General features: G+C 40.1%; 1 protein-coding gene across 5 annotated transcripts in view; it reads right to left on the bottom strand.

The window, feature by feature from the left end:
- The window catches only part of LOC149067401 (teneurin-m-like), a 304,834-nt gene that overhangs the window by 89,270 nt on the left and 197,474 nt on the right, over positions 1 to 18,090 (bottom strand). For all 5 annotated transcript variants that reach the window (XM_089253034.1, XM_089253033.1, XM_089253036.1 and 2 more), the window contains one exon: positions 3,266 to 3,499. In XM_089253034.1, coding sequence (XP_089109160.1) covers positions 3,266 to 3,455 — 190 coding nt within the window. In that variant the 5' untranslated portion in view covers positions 3,456 to 3,499. The remainder of the gene's footprint in view (positions 1 to 3,265; positions 3,500 to 18,090) is intronic.

Raw genomic sequence — 18,090 nt, 5'->3', positions numbered from 1 at the left:
GTGCCCAACTCCTTTCAGTCCACGGACCAGATATCCAATTTAGCTGCCGCTCCGAAGGACAGAAATCGATATACCTATCGTGTTGGGCGTATTGATATTTTGAATTGGTGAATTTGTGGTTTAGTGGTCTTCTTGAAAATACTCCATATATTGACAAATCATGCATTTGTGGCTTTGTCATTCGTAAATGCCGAAAACCACTGATGACATCGTATGACCTAATTGTATGCTCTCATGATACACAGGTACTGCTGACATGCTTCATGGCCAAGACTCCCGTGACCATGTGGCTGGCGGAACTAAAGCTGATCCGGTTCCTCGTCTCCTGTGTGGGGCTCCTCTTATTTTTGCACTGGTTCTTGAAGTGGTGTGCTGCCCCGTAAGTACGGAGATTCTTTTACCCAAGCACTTTGAAGAGTGTGGGTCATGTCATTGTTTCGAAAACGTGTCGTGAGCCACTTAAAACTATCTGGAATTCTATCTAAAGAAAACTTAAGTGGCCCGTGGCAGACGGGCCACTTAAGTTTTCTTTAGATGTGCCGAGAATCACTTAAATGATTCTGCATATGAGTCACGGGCCACTCGAGTGCTCTGGAACTGTGCCCGGATAACTCAAATGACCCGTAAACATGCCACGAGTCACTTACATGACCTGAAACTATATCGTAGGCCAATTGATGATCCGCAAATGTGCCACGGAGCCACTTAAATGCCCTGAAACTTCGCCGTGGGTCCCTGAGTAGATCTGTAAATATACCGCTCAATTCGTTTTCACAAAATCGAGTGCGATTCTGAGGGCCACATTTGGCCCACTGGTCATGTGCTTTAACTTTTGGGCGGGAAATCATTAACAATATGGTTGACAATCAAATATCCAATTTGTTTGCATCTTTTAATGGATATTTCTTTTGTTTTATTTAGAGAAGGATTCATCGTGAGGACAACTCGCACTGGGAAAGTATTCGGTTATTTCCCGATTCCGGAAACCACTGATAAAAAGTGATCCCGGATGAGACCGATGATCGGCATTGACAGGACTTTCACAAGCCGGGCAAGAAGGAAACAAAATTCTTTTCAACTTTTCTCCCAGTTTGCGACCAAAAAAATAAACAGGATTTGGAGTAGTTTCATTCGTGCATTTGAAAAAAAAAAAGTAGTTATCAGCATATAGCGGACAATCTTTATAGGAAATATAATGCATAGTTAATATAGTTGGACGAGAATTTATATGCGCACGAACTATTTATCGAGCACAGCAGTATCTTCCCCTTGCAGCAACTGACAACCGATAGAATCAGACATGAATTTGGGTAATGATATCGAGACCTATTGCTAAATTTCGATCTAATGCGGTCTAATTTCTCCTGAAGGGAAATAATATTAGGGCAGAATAAGTAGGTGGTTCTGAGAAAGAAATATCATATTCTAATTTGATTCGTGTCCTGTGCTCATAACGAGCACCCCGTGTCTTTAAAAGATGACTCGAGTTAATTCCTGATCGGATATTGCTCCAATAACGGAAACAATTCGGAAAACGTTCCGGTGGTCGTGACTCAAAAAGGTTTGAATATCGACATTGTTTCTATAGAGATGAAAAACTATTACAAAGAAGAAATTGCTGGAATTCCACAGCAAACTTAAACACAGAAACCAATATTATTTTTTGGTTCATAGAACTTACACCGGTGTGCAACATAAAAGTAAGTAATATATGATATCATACCATGTGTTGTAAATTTCATGTTGCACACCTGTTTAAAAGGGCCACCTATTTTACCCAGACAGTTACTTCTAGGCTCACCATATTTCCTCGAGGGAAATCGGGATTCCAAATACGGGCCATAGTTAAATATCGCCAAAGATAAACAAAGTTGCCAAAAATTGGTGAAATTACGGAAAAATCACAATGGCTGGAAATAAAGCAAATTGCAGTTGATTAAAATGAATTCCACGAAATAAAATTCACCAAGACAAATGTGGGAGATTGATATTGTTATTTATCGTTGCAATTATCATAATATAATTTATAAGTTGAAATATAATTTGAATCTTTCAGAAGGAAGAAATTTCTCTGTCACTCCTCATGACATAAGCAAGGTTGCCACATTTTGGCGACTTTTGAACACTGGTTCTACCGCAAAAAAATTTTTGTTTTCACGTATACTGGCCACACTTCTTATTTTAGCGGGGAGTTCTGGGACACCATGTGAGACAACCCAGGTTGATCAGATATTATATTTTGACTGAGACATTCCCCCAGTTCGAGACTGATCTTTCACTCTGGGCGTACCGCATGTTATTTAATTGTCCGGGGAGAGATAAAAATAGTTGCCATGCAGTGTTGTGTCGTAAATATATATTTGGCGGTGATAAAATCAGTGATTTTAAAGGAATTAGAAAAATTTTGGGAGGTAGCAACAATATCTCGATTTCCTCCACTTGAAATCGAGATCAAATCACATGGTCATCACTTTGCATGAAAGCGATGTAAATTGCTGGTAATCATCAAAATCATTTTTGCACTAAGTTCTGGATTTCAGTCCTTTATCAGTACCAATTCTACAGTATCAACTGTAAACTGTACTTGTACATGTTGGTACTTGTTCAGTACCAACATGTATCAATTCGTTAGAGGTTCCGCAGAGGAATATGGACGAGGTGCATGTCTGGTTTAGTAGTAGCCCTTGTTCAGTGGAACCTGTCATAACGGACACTCCCCGTTAGTGGGCACATCTGCACGTGTCCTAACGGTCTGTTCAATGGCATTTGAAGCCTTCGAATAGGCCGTTAATGTATTTTGCTGTATATTAAGTAACATCCTGATAATGGACAAAAATGTCGTTCTCGGGCAGTCCGCTATCGAGAAGTTCCACTCTATTAGCTCACTTTTATTACAGGCATGGTGGGGTCAGAGGAACGGAGGGCGGCTCTTTTAGAGAGGTATTTTATGCTTTTTGCTATATAGGATCTTGAAGTACCTCTAATGAAGAGAATTCTCTTTAATGCGGACAAAATCACTATCATGTGAGTGAATTTATAACAATCTCTTTTAAAATGAAAAAAATATATCATTAATGGTAGATAGTTTTTCAACTTCCTCTCTTGAGCGGACATTCCTCTTTCAGGAATCGTACGTCTTTTTTTTCGAGCATTTCCAGTGAAAAATAGATTCACAGATAAAAACCTATGAGGTCATTGAAAACATGGAAGCTATAACACATATAAACTATATTGCAATATTATTGTTCTCTATAGCGGAACTCACCTCTCGTAGAACGCAACTGCTGATCTTCGAACGACTTCCGCCTATCTGCAGTGAAAGAGTCGTACGCAATATTTGTTTCCGGTTTGCGGCCGGTCACGGATGTTGTCGCAGTGTGATGTTGTTGGCCGTCATCCATGTCGCTCCTACTGGAAGCGGATACACGTGCTTGCGGACGGAACTGCGGATCCATTACGTGTGTGTGTTGTGTTGACCACTAAGTCTTAACTCTGAATCCTGTAATTTTAAAAATAAAATAATTTAATACGTAACAAATGAATTAGGATTCCATTTACGTCGCCAAAAAGCAAATTTTGACGCCAAAGGACACTAAGTCCTGTCATACAAATAATTTCGGGTCCGCTAAATAACTGCGGCAATTTCACGAATCGACGAGGCCTATGCGATTCACGAATTTTGGACTCCAACGACAATTCGTACATTGGCCGAAAATATTATGCAGGTATACGAAGGTATACATAAAGCGTAGATATACGGATTTTCTACATTTTCCGACTAACGTTCGGACTATTTCTGTGTAGTCTCACTGGATGTTTGAAATGGTATAACTTCTGAATCTACCTCCAACCTCCAGGTGTCTGCGGCGGATCACTTTCTGGGAAACTACTAGCATAGCAGTTTTTAATTTTTATTTAAATAAACCAATAAAGCGTATTGAAGTTTTCATCTTAAAATATGGAAAAACAGTGTTATTAATAGATTACTCTTCTATAAGACGAAATCTACGAAAGTCAGCACCGGACTTTTCAATGTTCTCGGACCACACGATGGATGTGATTCAGACAACGAGCCATTCCATAAAAAATGAGACCAACGTTTCAGGCATTGCGGACCAAATTAAAACTTCCCATGAAACCCGCGGGCCGCCAAATAATAGCGTGGTATTATACTCCCCCGTTATCAAACAGGGTTCCGCAAATTATTGAACACCGTTATGCAGTCTGAAATTATTTCTTTCATTAAATTCAAATCATTTATTTTGAAAGGAATTTTTTTCACTGATTTAGATTTTTCTAAATTATTTCTCTTATTATTTCTGAAATTTGTCCCGATAATTCAGAAACTATTTTTTCTTTAATTATAAATTTTCATTAACTATGAATTTATTTATTTCGCCAATTCTCAATTTTTTTATGAATTTTTATGAATTAAAAATTTTGAAATCCATCTCAGTGTTCTGCAATTATTTCTTCTAGTAGCCCTGCATTTATTGCTGTTAGCAGTTCCGCAATTATATACAAATACAACGCCACAACAGAGAAAATGCCCAACGAAGTGGCTGATAAAAAGATGCCCATAAAAATATGGATGTCATATATTTCAAAAATACAGCAACCCAATTAAAAATGCAATTAACACAAATTATAAATAATATATACATATGATAAAATATTATACAACGCCCATAAAGAATACTTATGGTTGTCTTATTCTAAGAATGAATAGCTTCTCGATTTACCCCAATATGTTTATCGTATTTCTTTTTAAACGTGTCAATTGTGTTACAATTTACTACCTCTTGGGGTAAGCTATTCCATTTATTAACAACCCTATTGGAGAAAAATTCCCTGCGACACCATAACCTTGCATTGTCCCTCACCAATCGATACTGGTGTCCCCTTGTAAAAGCAGTCGATTGGCGGTGTACTAAAAGTTCATGGTCCATCCTATCCATCCCATTGAAAATTTTGAACACTTCGATCATATCTCCCCGACACCTGCGTTCATCCAATGCAAACATATTCAAAAAATGAAGTCTCTCTTCATAACTCAAGCCCTGTGTGCCAATAAGGACGCCCACTTCTCTGCACCCCTTCAACCAAGTCTATGTCCCTCTGCAGGTATGGTCTCCAAAACCCTTACAGCATACTCCAGTCCAGGACGAACTAAGAATCGAAAAAGCGGAAGAATGACTTTAGGAGAACGCGAAGAGACCTTTTTCAAAATGAGACCAAGCATTCTATTCGCTTTTTTGACCACCGCTGAAGAATGTTCAGAAAACCTAAGCCGCTCGTCAATGAGAATTCCCAAATCGGTGACCCTAGTTGCATCCGGGATACTGACACCATTCAACTCGTAAGAGAACCGTGGGTTGTTCGAACCAAAATGAGCGACAATGCACTTAACAGCGCTAAACGGCATGCTCTATTCATTTGTGCCCATGCTGCAATCCTGTTTAAGTTGGTCTGGAGCAACTCCCTATCGCTTTCATTCCCAATTACCCCCATTAGCTTCACATCATCTGCGAATTTGCTAGTAATCCCATCGATACCCTGATCGAGTTTATCGATAAAAAGTGAAAAACGTATGGGGCCAAGGACACTTCCTTGAGGAACTCCATTTGTGACGTCTGTCCAACCAGAGAATTCCCCGTTCACCATAACTCGTTGCGACCTATCTCGTAACCACGATTCTATGCAATTCAGCAAGTTGCCCCCAATTCCAATCTCGTGTAAACGCTTCAAGAGTTTGCCATGTTGGACCCAATCGAATGCCTTCAAATATATCTTCCAGTAGTACAGTAAAACCCCCCTTAACGGACACCCCTCAGATGCGGCCACCCCTCTTAAATGGCAAAATAGTAATACCCCTTGTATATAATAAAAGTATGCGCTTTAAATCCCTGATTAGCAGTCACTTCTCGTTTTACGGGCGATTTTTTTGTCCCGCAAGTGTCAGCAAAGAGAGATTTTACTGTATTGCAATTATTTTTTACAGCTGCAGGGCAAGTTTTTCTGTCAGTGGTTCTGCAATTATTTCTGTGGGTAGTTCCGCAATCATTTCTGTCAGCAATTCTGCAATTATTATTTCAGTAATTCTGTAACTTTTTTTCAATAATTATAATTTTTCATCAATTATGAAATTACTTTTTTCAATAATTATAAAATTATTTCTTTCATTAAGACTTTTTCTGCATTTTTGTAAATTCTACATTTTCTTTTATGTTAAGCAGCTATCTTCTCAAAATGGTCGGAGGGCCACATCTGGCCCTCGGGCCATTTGTTGAAGACTCCTGCCATAAAACAACAACCACCATATCTCACTTCAACTGTCACGGATGACCATCCCCCCCCCCCCTGCCACAAGGGGTCACGTGAACAATGGCGGACGTGATCCATGACAGATGAGCGTTAGCGGAGAGTGGAAAGTAGCTGGATAGTATACCGGACATATTAACATAACAATCTTCTCCCCAGATATGCTGATGAACTTTACCCCCTTGCATGTCCAAAAGCCTTTTGATTGGCCATGGGGCCAAAGTCAATGTGGTCATCGTGGTGTGCATATTAACTAGGGACTGGAACTCCTTTCGCTCAGATGTCATTGTCCAGATATCATACCATGGTAGAGAATGAATTTCTTATCGGGTCATTCCATTGACTGTCACGTTGGACACGTCCATCCTGATAGCTATGTGTGTGTGTGTGGCGGACCGGACCTGTCCGTTTTGCCTCGTACATATACGCACAAGAGATCCTTATCTCCTACTTGCGCTGCAAATTGTAGAAGTAGGAAGGTGGAGTGGGTACAGAGGGGGAGGGGTGAGCGACTTCTGGTCTCTTATCTGGACACTCACCAAACCCAGGCAGCGATGGTCGAAATCACTCCTGTCAAGGCCTTGACATGTGACGTAGATGGAACTCGCGCTATTTGGGGAATTTTAGGTTGTGTAGTAGAAGATTTTCTCTCAAGATTATTTTTCTGGACAGAGTGGACACGTCCTCCCGATTGTCCTCTTTTTTTAAGATCCCCATATCGGATATTTTTCTTCTTGAGGACTCATTAATCTTCTGTTTTTGGCCTGTCTAACTGTTTATCACCAATTTCAAGATTTTTTCCATGGAATCCTTCGAAAAAAAAATGGAAATTAAATTTCGAAATCAAATACAGGCACTTCCCGACGTACGAACAAGTTCCGTTCCGATCATCGTCCGTAGTTTTAAATCGCATTAATTTGGGGAGAATTCATCGAAATTTTTTTAAAGGATCTTCAAATTCATTGCCTTGCTTCCGCAAGGTCTTAAACAATTTAAGGATTTTTTAGCAATACGTTCAAAAATACTTTTCACGCACTGGTGGCCCTCCAAATACCTGGTCCAGGGCCCCCCCCCCCCGGACTTCATTCCATCCAGATTCTATGTTCTTTCTTTCAAACCGAGCACGACTAGGGTCTATCACCATCAGCAACTACCTAATGAGTTGTGCAGGTGTAAGGTGTAAATATGTGTACTTAACAGTCTGAGTGCGTATCGGGTGTTGCGTGATTTTACAGTGCTGCCACCTATATTTCAGAAGTGAAGTGAGCGAAGTGTAATGATTGAACATTTTTAAACCTGTTGCTGTCTGTGACGAGACTTAACGAGTAGATCCGCTCGCATTCGTGCTTGAAGTTGGGAACCACAGAAAACCAACTTCAGCCGACCACCACTGTGGTACCAGTGGGGGTTCAAAACTGGGACCTTAGCGATGCCCGGATACTATGTCAGGAAAGACACGAGCAAATGGAAACGGTACTGACAAGGACCAGCATCCCAGAATTAGCCTACAGATGTTTCTCCACCCGTGGCAGGGTCTATTATTCACATGGGTCCCACCCACGTATGGTTCGAGGGCCTCGGGTGCACACGGGTTCCCCCCCCCCCCATAGTAACAAGTGGATACGGGCTATTAGATCAGAGCGTATCATCCAGGGAGTCTACGGTGAACGGGCAGAATGGGAGAGAGGGGCGAACGTTCACCTACATCGTTCCGCCTATGCCAAAAAAAATGAAAACTGGTTCTGGGGTGCGATTAAAAGTGATGGCCCCCATCCGTGTATCCACCTATTATGCCAATGTCAACGAAATCTAGTATTATGGTTTTCAGAGTGAGTAAGCACTTTCAGGCTGGTAGAAAGCTCTCAGGGCATTGGGTACCCCCCCCGAGACCAACGATACGTTCAAGATGGTCCTGACCTGTGGTGCCGCATGTGTTATTTCTGTGGTCCGCACATCCAAATGCGAAGACCGTTTTTACAAATTGAATAGATTTCTTGCTATGACTTTCATTTCCCTTGGTTCATCCCCATGCCCCAATTTGAATATCCTATTGCCCCAAGGGAGACTCATAAAGGCCGGAAGCGGAAAACCTTAGTACACGGCAAGGGTGTTTGATATTTAGCAAAGTGCAGGCCATTTAACATTGAAACAGCGCCGTAGGATATTAAATTATCTGTAAATGTGCTGTGGGCAAATTGAGTTATCTGTGAAAGAGCCACGGGTCGCTCAAGTGCTCTGGAAATGACTCATGGGTCACTTTTAAATTATCTGTAAATTTTTCAAGGGTCATTTACGTGATCTATGAATGGGACACGGGCTGCTTGAGAGATCCGGAAATGTGCCGATGGTCAATTACGAGCTCGGCCACGATGATTTGAAAACATGCCGCGAGTCAGTAAAGTGACTTAGAACTGTGTCGGGGTGATCTGTAAATATGCCGCATTACTTAAAATATTTGAGAGCGTCTTGCGGGACACCTAAATTATCAGGAACGGTGCCGCAGGTCACTAAAGTGATATGAAAATGTGCCGCGAGCCACTTAAATAATCTGGAAGTTTGCCGCCGAGTTCATTTTTTACACAATTAGGATTCAGGTTGCGGGCCGCACCAGATGACTGCGAATGCCAACATTCGGCCCGCGGGCAGTGAATGAGAATATCTGGTATGTACAGGGCACATAAATAAATTTCACACAGCATATATCTTTCGTCAGATTCTGGAACGAAGACAAGAGCGAACGGAAGACATAAATTGAAACAATTTCACCGAATTTCTCCAATTCCGATCAGGAATTTTGACAAGAGCCTATCTATCATACACTGACATACACACGCATATTCGGTCCGGAACTCGGAAAGTTTGTAAGTCGGGAAGTAGTTTTTAGATATAATTATATAAAAAAAAAAAAAATTAAAAATTCAGAATTTTAATGTCATTTCCAAAAAATAAAGCGAATTAATTTTTTTTTTCTCTGGAAAATCCGTGATTTTGGAATTTAAAATCTCGCAATTTCCATCCCGCAAGTAATTTTAATGTCCATTAAGAGATCACAGGAAGGGGAAAAATTTTCCCAAGGAGCTGAATCAGCCCTAATATGCATTAACATATTCAAGAAGAGGGGAAAAAAAATCCATGAAAAATTCTTCGTCCTGTCAATTTCATGTCAAATTCGATGACATTAATCTTTTAATGTCCCGCTCTTAAGCCGATTAGGACGTCGTTAATCTCAAAAAGACGCGTCAGATATTATAATTTTTTCCTCCCCTCAAAAATACGGTAATTATTTTATAATATTGATTATTAAAAAATTGTATGAAAAATTCTTTTTTAGGAAAAGGATTAATTTATTTCCCAGGACTATATTATCATTCATTCTACGGTCATGAAAAAAGAGAGTTCAATTATAGAATTTCATTAATTATTCGTGAGAATTTGCATAATATCTATTATTGTTAATTACTATATTCTAAGATTATTCCGTTTCCTCTAATTCATATTCTAATATTATCCATCAAATTTCGATTAATTTCTTCTTGTTGCTATGGTTGCGGTTTTTATTCTTTTATATTTGGCAGCGTATATAGGAAAGAAATTGGATATTTTCTTTTCCAAATTTCCTCTCAGCCCAGAGAATTTTAATTACCCCCACTGTTATTGCGCTCGTGAGACGAACACTGTGTCCCATAAATTCGTAAGTAGCGCGAAAATTCCTGAAATCGAAGGAATTCGTACAGTCGAAACAGGTTATAACGAACTCCAAAATACCGGAGAAATCATTTCGTTATAAAAGAATTGCAGGTTTTTGCATTGTTTTTATGAAAACTTATCTGGGGGGGAATTAGAAAAATTTTCGTTAAAACGAGATTTTCGCTGTATCGGTATTCGTTAAAACGGGATTCGACTGTATATTTGAATGTGGTTTGTGGAAAGGTTATTTTCACGGAAACCGATTTTTTTTTTTGGTTCAGAACAAAAAAAAAAAAAAGGTTGAAATTTTTGTCTATAGAGGGCACTGCAGGAAAGTAAACCCCAGAAATCTGGACCCGAAACTTTCTTCAATCTCGTCTGCGCCCGAAACGTTCGTGAAGTTACAACCGGCTATTCGTGGCTGAAGTTAAACAGCTTCACTGTATTCACCAATGCCAACATTACATTTGAAACCTTAAGCGCTAGGAACAGAGAAATTCAGAAATGAGTGGTTAATCGCACACCCTGCATTTTATAGGGTCTCCGATTTTGCATATTTCCAGCGATTTGTTCCGATCAGTACCCCCCTATCGACAAAAAAACAAATTAATGGGGTTTTTTTTTTCTGTTTCGATAACAAATTTCCCCCTACGCGAGAGTAGTGCTAATGCTAAATGCTAAATTTGCACAACGAACTTAAAAAAAAAAAAATCGAGAAAGCAGCCGGTATCACGGCGCATGGAATTCACACCGGTATGCAGTATGGGAAAGTGAAAAAAAATATATGGTCCGACACCATTTATTTTTTATTTTCATGCTGCACACCGGTTCAAAATCAATACGAAATTTTACTTATGTATTAACCAATTGTTTTGTTTCTACTTTATAGATGATAACAGGCGTTCCAACGCAACAATTTTTCTCTCATGCGAAAAAAAATAACGAATACGCAGTATTATTATTATTATTACGCTGTAACTCCTACCGCCATCTATGAAAAAAATGGCCATCGTAGTCGGTTGTCTCTGTCCCAAAGCATCCTATTGCCAGTTGGTTTCACTATATTCGTATTCGGCTCACCTAAAAGTGATTGCTGAAATTTCACTTACGCAAACATAACACTGGTTGCAATGTTTTGTAAGACTCATAAAATTTACACCGTTATAGCGCATGAAAATAAATAACATATTGTGCTATCGTATGTATTGTTCATTTTCATGTTTCATACCGGTTCAAAACCCTCACCCAATTTCACTTCTGGAATTACAAAATTATCTACAACAGATACTTTCGTTCTGATTTTATAGGTGGCAGCAGATGTCCCAGAGCTGCGATTTTTCCTTCATGTGTAACAATAGAGTATGGGGTATTGTTACGCTATAACTGCTGCTGCAATCAATAAAAATTCCATCGCGAAATTCCAATGAAAGTCCATTGCAAACTTTCAAAACGTAGTAACCGGAATTATGGCACATACAATTCACACCGGTGTGCAGAATGAAAATAAATAATATATAATGTATTGAATTTTTTTCATTCTCCACACCGGTTTAAAACCACCACCTAACTTGACTGAAAGAATTTTTACAAATTGTTTTGTTTTTATACTATAGGTGGCAGCAGGTGTCCTATCTCTGCGATTTCCCCCCCCCCCCTCATGTGCTATAATATAGAAAATCATTGCTACACTATAACTCCTGCTGCCATCTACAGAAAAGAAATCACATAGTGGTGGGTTTATCGCCGCAAGATATCCTATCGCCGATTGGCCCCAACTATATTCATTCGCGACTCACTGAAAAGTGATTGTTGAAATTTCACGGTGAACTTAGTAACCATAGTAAATCGTACTATGAGACATGGAATATACACCGTATCCAGAATGAAAATAAATAGTACATTGTGTTATCCTGTATATTGCTTATTTTCATACCGGTTTAAAACCATCACAATTTTGCTTGAAGAATTATGACACATGGTTTTTCCGAACCTCTAACGGAGGCGTTTGTATCCCTCTCATTTCGAGACCTATAAACGCCTATGCATTTGAAGGGTACTCAAGGCTCCTATCTGTTTCGAGTGGAGAGGGTAGGGGTGTATTTGAAGCACGAAAGGCCAAGAACTAATGACATTTGCTTTCGATGCCACGAATGCCACCGAATTTACATATTATACCGTGTCTAAGGCCGACATTACACTAAAGAAGTTTCAGAAAATATATTTTATAAAACTTGCAAAATGAAACCAATAAGCAATTCTAATACATTTCGAGAGAATGTAACCAATAGGCTTATTCTTATTGACCTTCCTGGTCAGCTTGTACGCCGACTGTCGACCGCTGAGGGCGGGGTATCGGCTTGAAATTCCATTCTGGTCTGGTCTGATAACCAATAGCCTTATTGATTTTTTTTAACTTTCAAATTTTTAAAAGGCATTATATGGTGCAATCCCCGGCCTAAGGCACTTTTAAAAGTCTCGCCACAGAAAGCAACAGTCCTACAACGATACAATTATTTAATCATTAAACAAACTTAATCATTACACCATGGGCGGAGACACGGGGGGGGGGGGCGTGGGGGGCATTGCCACCCCCCAGCATCAAAGGTGAAGTCGACAGATCTAATGCATATATGTATAGATGAATCGACATCATCATCATCTTGTCCCCCCCAGCAATAATGACCATGCCCCCCCCAGACTTCCAAGTCTATATCGCCTATGCATTACACTTCACTCATAATTAGAAAAAATGACGGCAGATGGCAGCACTACACATAAGCATTCACATAAACAGCCTCACAACATATACATGCACAGCTTCCAGCATAACCCAGGTCTTCTACGTCCACCAGCTAAAATCTCTTCATTTAGGCAAAGCGGCGAGCCATGATCTGGTGAGGAGGAGGCATAAGGAACAAAATAACCGAAAATCCAGGGACGACTTGAACAGCACCATGGGCTGCACGAAAAGCGATATTTTGGAGTCTCCAAGCAGAAATCATAGCACGAAATATCATTATCACGAATCCTCCCCCCCCTTCCCGGGCCGTTGCCGAGTAGAACCATGCATTAAAACGGCTCTAGTGAAAAAGGTTTCTGAAAGACTCCAACTTCAGTACGGCCCGTTTTCTCTGGTTTTAAAATTTTCTTGTGCGCATTGATTGACCCCCCCCCCCCATTAGATGCCGCCTCTCCAAAAAGCCAGTTTCTATCTTTAAGGATAGGGGATTGCCCATGGCACTTCGCTGTACTCCAAATACTCAAAAGATTGTTGCTTTCGGGTTCTGAACCCACTCAATTTGTGGGTCTCTCTCCAACTGTTATTTCTAGGCGAAAAGATGGTCATCTCTCTCTCGCTCTGTGTTTGGCTAATCTATTATTCATGTCCGAGATGCCACCGAAACATCATTTTTTATTGCGTACTTATTCTGCATGGTTTCTATAGTCGGGACATCGACACATGTTTATGCGAACTAATGACACTCTTATTTGGACGCGAGCCAAACGCTGTGGCTTACGTCCATCTGCTGGCAACGATTGCGGCCGCAATTTATTATTTTTGTGTCGTTGGATTTCGGTGGGGAAGATTTCTTCCAAAAGAAATTGAAAATATATTCTATTCAATTCAATTTTACGACCAAAGCAGAAATATTTGGATTAACATATTTTTGTTTCCACGCATTTCCTGGATAAACAGGGGGCATTCACAGTCAATACCCTTCTTTCGAATGAGACAGCAACGCCACAAGAAAAATTTGACTGATAATGACCATCTTGGTAACTCTTGATAAGTTAGTTTAGCAAGCAAGGGGGGGATGCACAAACTTTTCAATTCAAGGGCCAGATATGTGATAAATCTGTCACTCGCGGGCCAAAAACTTGTATACAGAGGTTAACCATATGAACCCGTATTTTACGCGGGACATTCCCGTAACTTGGGTCCAACTTTTTAACTTTTTCATAAAATATTCCGTTTCTTTCCGAGGCTCACTTGAGTTTTCTTAATCATTAATTAAAATTATTTTCATGAATGTCTTTGACAATGTTTTTAGGGGGTAATTCGCAACTTTGACAAACTGTTTTGGGCTGTAATCGGCAACTTTACTTCCCTTTGACAATTTTTTGATTGCAATTGGTAACTTCACTTGTTTTCAAAATCTTTTTGACCATAATTGAAAATTTTGCTTGCATTTGACTCTTTTTCCCCGGTAATTAGCTATGTCTCCCGTATGTACGGATCCCGATTTACGTATTTTTATGAAGGAAATATGGTCAGCTTAAGCATTTATCTTTTTGTGTGTATTTATACTTTTCTAGAGGAACACGTTTCACGGGCCGTATTTGGTCCTGCCTTCTTAACGCATTGGTCCAAATGGGCTCAGTCAAGAGGGGGGGGGGGGGATCACAAAAATTTCAACCGGTTGAAATTTTCCAGAATTTGCTAGGTAGGGCCTAAGAAAAATCACTTGGTTCGGGGGTCCATGATGCTCTTAAGACGACCCTGTGTCTTGTCTGGCCGCATTTAATCCATTGTAAGGAGTGCACACCTTGGTTTAGTAGAGTTGAAGTCACGGATGAAAAAAAATGGCACAGAGCTTGGAAATGGTGGTAAAGACGCCATTGGTGATCGACCACCTCTCTTCCACATTGGCCGCTCCACACCAAGAAGGGACGAGAGAATACATCACCAGTCTGCATTCCGTTAACCGTTCAGTCATTGGCTCTAGAATAATGAGTCAATTGACTGATTGTCCGCTTCGGACACTCCCGTCCGAAATCAAACCGGGACTGGACTCGATACGGTTGACTAATCGCGTCTCCCGGTTGTTCTCATGCCCTGTCCCCAATCCCTTTAGACATACACATATGTACATTCACGCGCACTCAGTCGCATACACACACATACCTCCCTTGTGTCCACGTCGGTCTGAATTAACTGCACACTGGACATTCGTAGTGGGGGGAATTCCCCGATGTATGCGCCCACTGACTATTATAATAAACTACAGTCCATTTCCTCCAGACTTCCCAACTAATGCTGCGACAAAGCCTCACGGTATGTTGGGTATGCGATCGGGTCTAGGGGTTAGAAAGTGGGGGGAAGGCCCTTTGCTGCTGGGAATGGCTACTCGGTACATTCGTAAAGGGCATTAGCACCGAGGTGATAGATCTAATAGAATTCACTTGATAACGCCTTTGTAATGGGTTCTGATACCATATAACGTGAGGAAAACCGTTATCATTTGTGATATAACCTCCCGTCGGCAATATATATCACGGGACCTCAATCCTTCAAGCCCCCGTCTTCTCTCCTAGGAAGGGCGAGGAGTCGATAGCCGAGTATATATGTGTATAATGACTAGTAAGGTTACTGAGGGCACCTGCAATTGTGTTGGTCAAGCCCCGTTCCCAGAAAGCGCCAGATTGAATTCTTTCATTGATAATAATATAAACCACCAGTTTTGTTAGCCAACTATTGACATAATTTCCCATTCAGTTTGTGGTGATTAAGCCAATAAGGGGTCGGAGTGGTTTATAAGCCGTCCTCGATAAGGTGCAACTCCGAATGTGCCGCCAATGGACTATAGACACACCGAACATTTTATTTTGAGTACGTTTGCTGTGAATGGTGGACTGTAGAGGAGCCGAACCGTTGTGTTTTTGGGTCCTTGTGCTGCCAATTCCTGTCTTTTTCGGATATTGAATCCAGAGAACTAAGCAGAAGGCGCCACCCGAAGGAGAAATTTGGAGTAAAATTGAATTTTGATTCATGAATTACGCAGGACCAGGCCCTCAAGACCAAGATGTTTTGTGGGGCCTCCTCTATACTGAATTTATACTGCAAAAAATAACAAAAGTAATAAAATATTTGTCCCGGGTCCCCGTACTAGAGCGCCGCCAGTCTCACCTTTGTAAGAACCATGGTGCCATTGAGGATGGATGCTTGATTTCGTACTCAGGAGATATTATTCATCGATTTATCGTAGTACAGGATAACGTAGTATCGAGAGGAGTTTAACATTGGACTATTGGCAGTTCCAAAGATTTGAAAAATATCGTTGTAGAGGGGGTTATCGTTATATCGAGTATCGTTGTAGTTGATTTCACTGTATAAAAGAGAAATTTTTCAGTCCTCACAACTTTCGACTAAAAAAGGATATGAATCTTCGGGTTTGAGTCCCTCTGTGACCATTGCCGGATAACAAATAGATTAAGATCAAAAAATGATCCACAAGATTTTTTTTGTCCCTAGTTCAGGGATCTTCAACCCACAGGCCAAATGCATCCCTTTGAGCTTTTTACTGTAGCCCGCCAAAATTTTTTGAAAATAGCTACTTTACATAAGAAAACGATTCGATAAGAGAAGTTCTTTATAGAGCTCTGACCACTCAATTCTGTACTTCTGTATTCAACTGTGAGATAGTTCCCAGATTCAATATTAATGCTGAACAGTTAATGCGTTAAAAGGGACATCGTAAGGAATTCGGGGAACCCTGAGCCAAAACAGTTTTCGAGGGCCTATTTCATGTAGGCTACATATTTTGAGAGGCCAAATTCGGCATTCAAAAAGGTATACATAATTACATAATTTACGGAAATGCTAAAAAAAACACTAATGGAAGAAATACAGTCGACGCTCGTTGTAACAACCCGACGTTATAGCGACCACTCCATTACAACGGCAGGTAGGATAGGTCCCAAATGCAACATTTGGGACTTTGGAACAACCATTATATGTGTTTCACGTATCCCTCTCAATATAACGCCCGTTTTCGACGGGACAAAGGGCGCCCACTGTAATTTCAGAACCATTTGAAGAAATAATTCCATAATTGACGGAAATCTATAATTAATAAAAAAAAATAGTAACAGAATTACTGAAAAAAATAATTTCAGAATTTTTAAGAGCAATGATTCATGAAAAAAAGAATTTTTCGAAAGAAATTATTTCATAATGAATGAAAATTTAAAGGAGGAAAATTTTGAGGAAATTATCCAGCGAATTTCAGATTTAATAAAATAAATAATTAATTAAAGATAATTAATAATTGGTTATTTGAAAATAAGTAAAAAAAAATTAAATTTAATGGAAGAAATAAATTCAGAGTAAACGAAAGTATTCAACGATTTGGGGAACCCTGTTTATATAATACCCGAGAACACCACGGTATGAGTTGGTAGCCCGTGGGCTACTTTGAAAGTTTTATTTGGCCCGAAATGTCTGAAAGATTGAAGATAGTATATAGAACCAAAAGACAACAATAATGTCCCGAAAATAAATTAAAAATAATAATCAGCAATTATTACAAAAGGAATAGAAAATCCAAAACAGAGTAGAGTATTTCCAACAAAATGAGATTTCGCCCCCAGGGTAAGTGCTCGCCCTTACATTGAAACCACACCTACACCGACATGATTGCAAGACATTGAAAAATCTCATCCTTCGACTTCTCTTCAAAACCCCCGTGCAATGACTAATTACCTAATTATATTCCCAAAACTCTCGAATCCTCAATTTGCGCTAATGGATTTTGAACATTTCCTTTTGTGGTTTCGGGAGCCTAATATTGGACTCGTGTTGGATTTCGAACAACCCCCGATACAACGTCAGCGAAATTAATAGGAGTCCCGACCGCCTCGATCTAAATCATTTTGCCTCTTTCGCTCTTTTCACATACACATACCCTCCATTCAACTACACAAACCACCATCTTGATAATAGCGGTTGAAAGCACCTAGAAGTCGAGATTTTGGCGGCATGATCTAGTGTCTGCCATAAAAATGGAAATTGAAAAAGAGGGGACATATTTTCGCTCTCTCTCTCTCTCTGCAACAGTCATCGCTGGCATGACGAAAACTTGGCGAGAATTATTTGTCGAGCGAGACTTGTGTTGGATCGTGTCTTTTCATGTCACAAACGATATATTTGACAGACACCAGGCTCTCTTTATTCCCCGAGACTTGTTAACACGCGGAAATGTCATAAATTCAGGAGTGTTGTGTGTTCCTGAAGTTTGGCGAACTTGGCTCTCGTGTAAATAGTATGACTTGACTCTTTTATGTTCATTAATGGCTTCCTCC

Source organism: Pholcus phalangioides, unplaced genomic scaffold, assembly GCF_987345545.1.
Source record: "Pholcus phalangioides strain wild (caught in Gottingen) unplaced genomic scaffold, Ppha-v1.0 ptg000031l_1, whole genome shotgun sequence".
Lineage (NCBI taxonomy): Eukaryota > Metazoa > Arthropoda > Arachnida > Araneae > Pholcidae > Pholcus > Pholcus phalangioides.
Note: the sequence above shows the minus strand (reverse complement) of the source record. Positions and strands in the feature narration are given on the sequence as shown.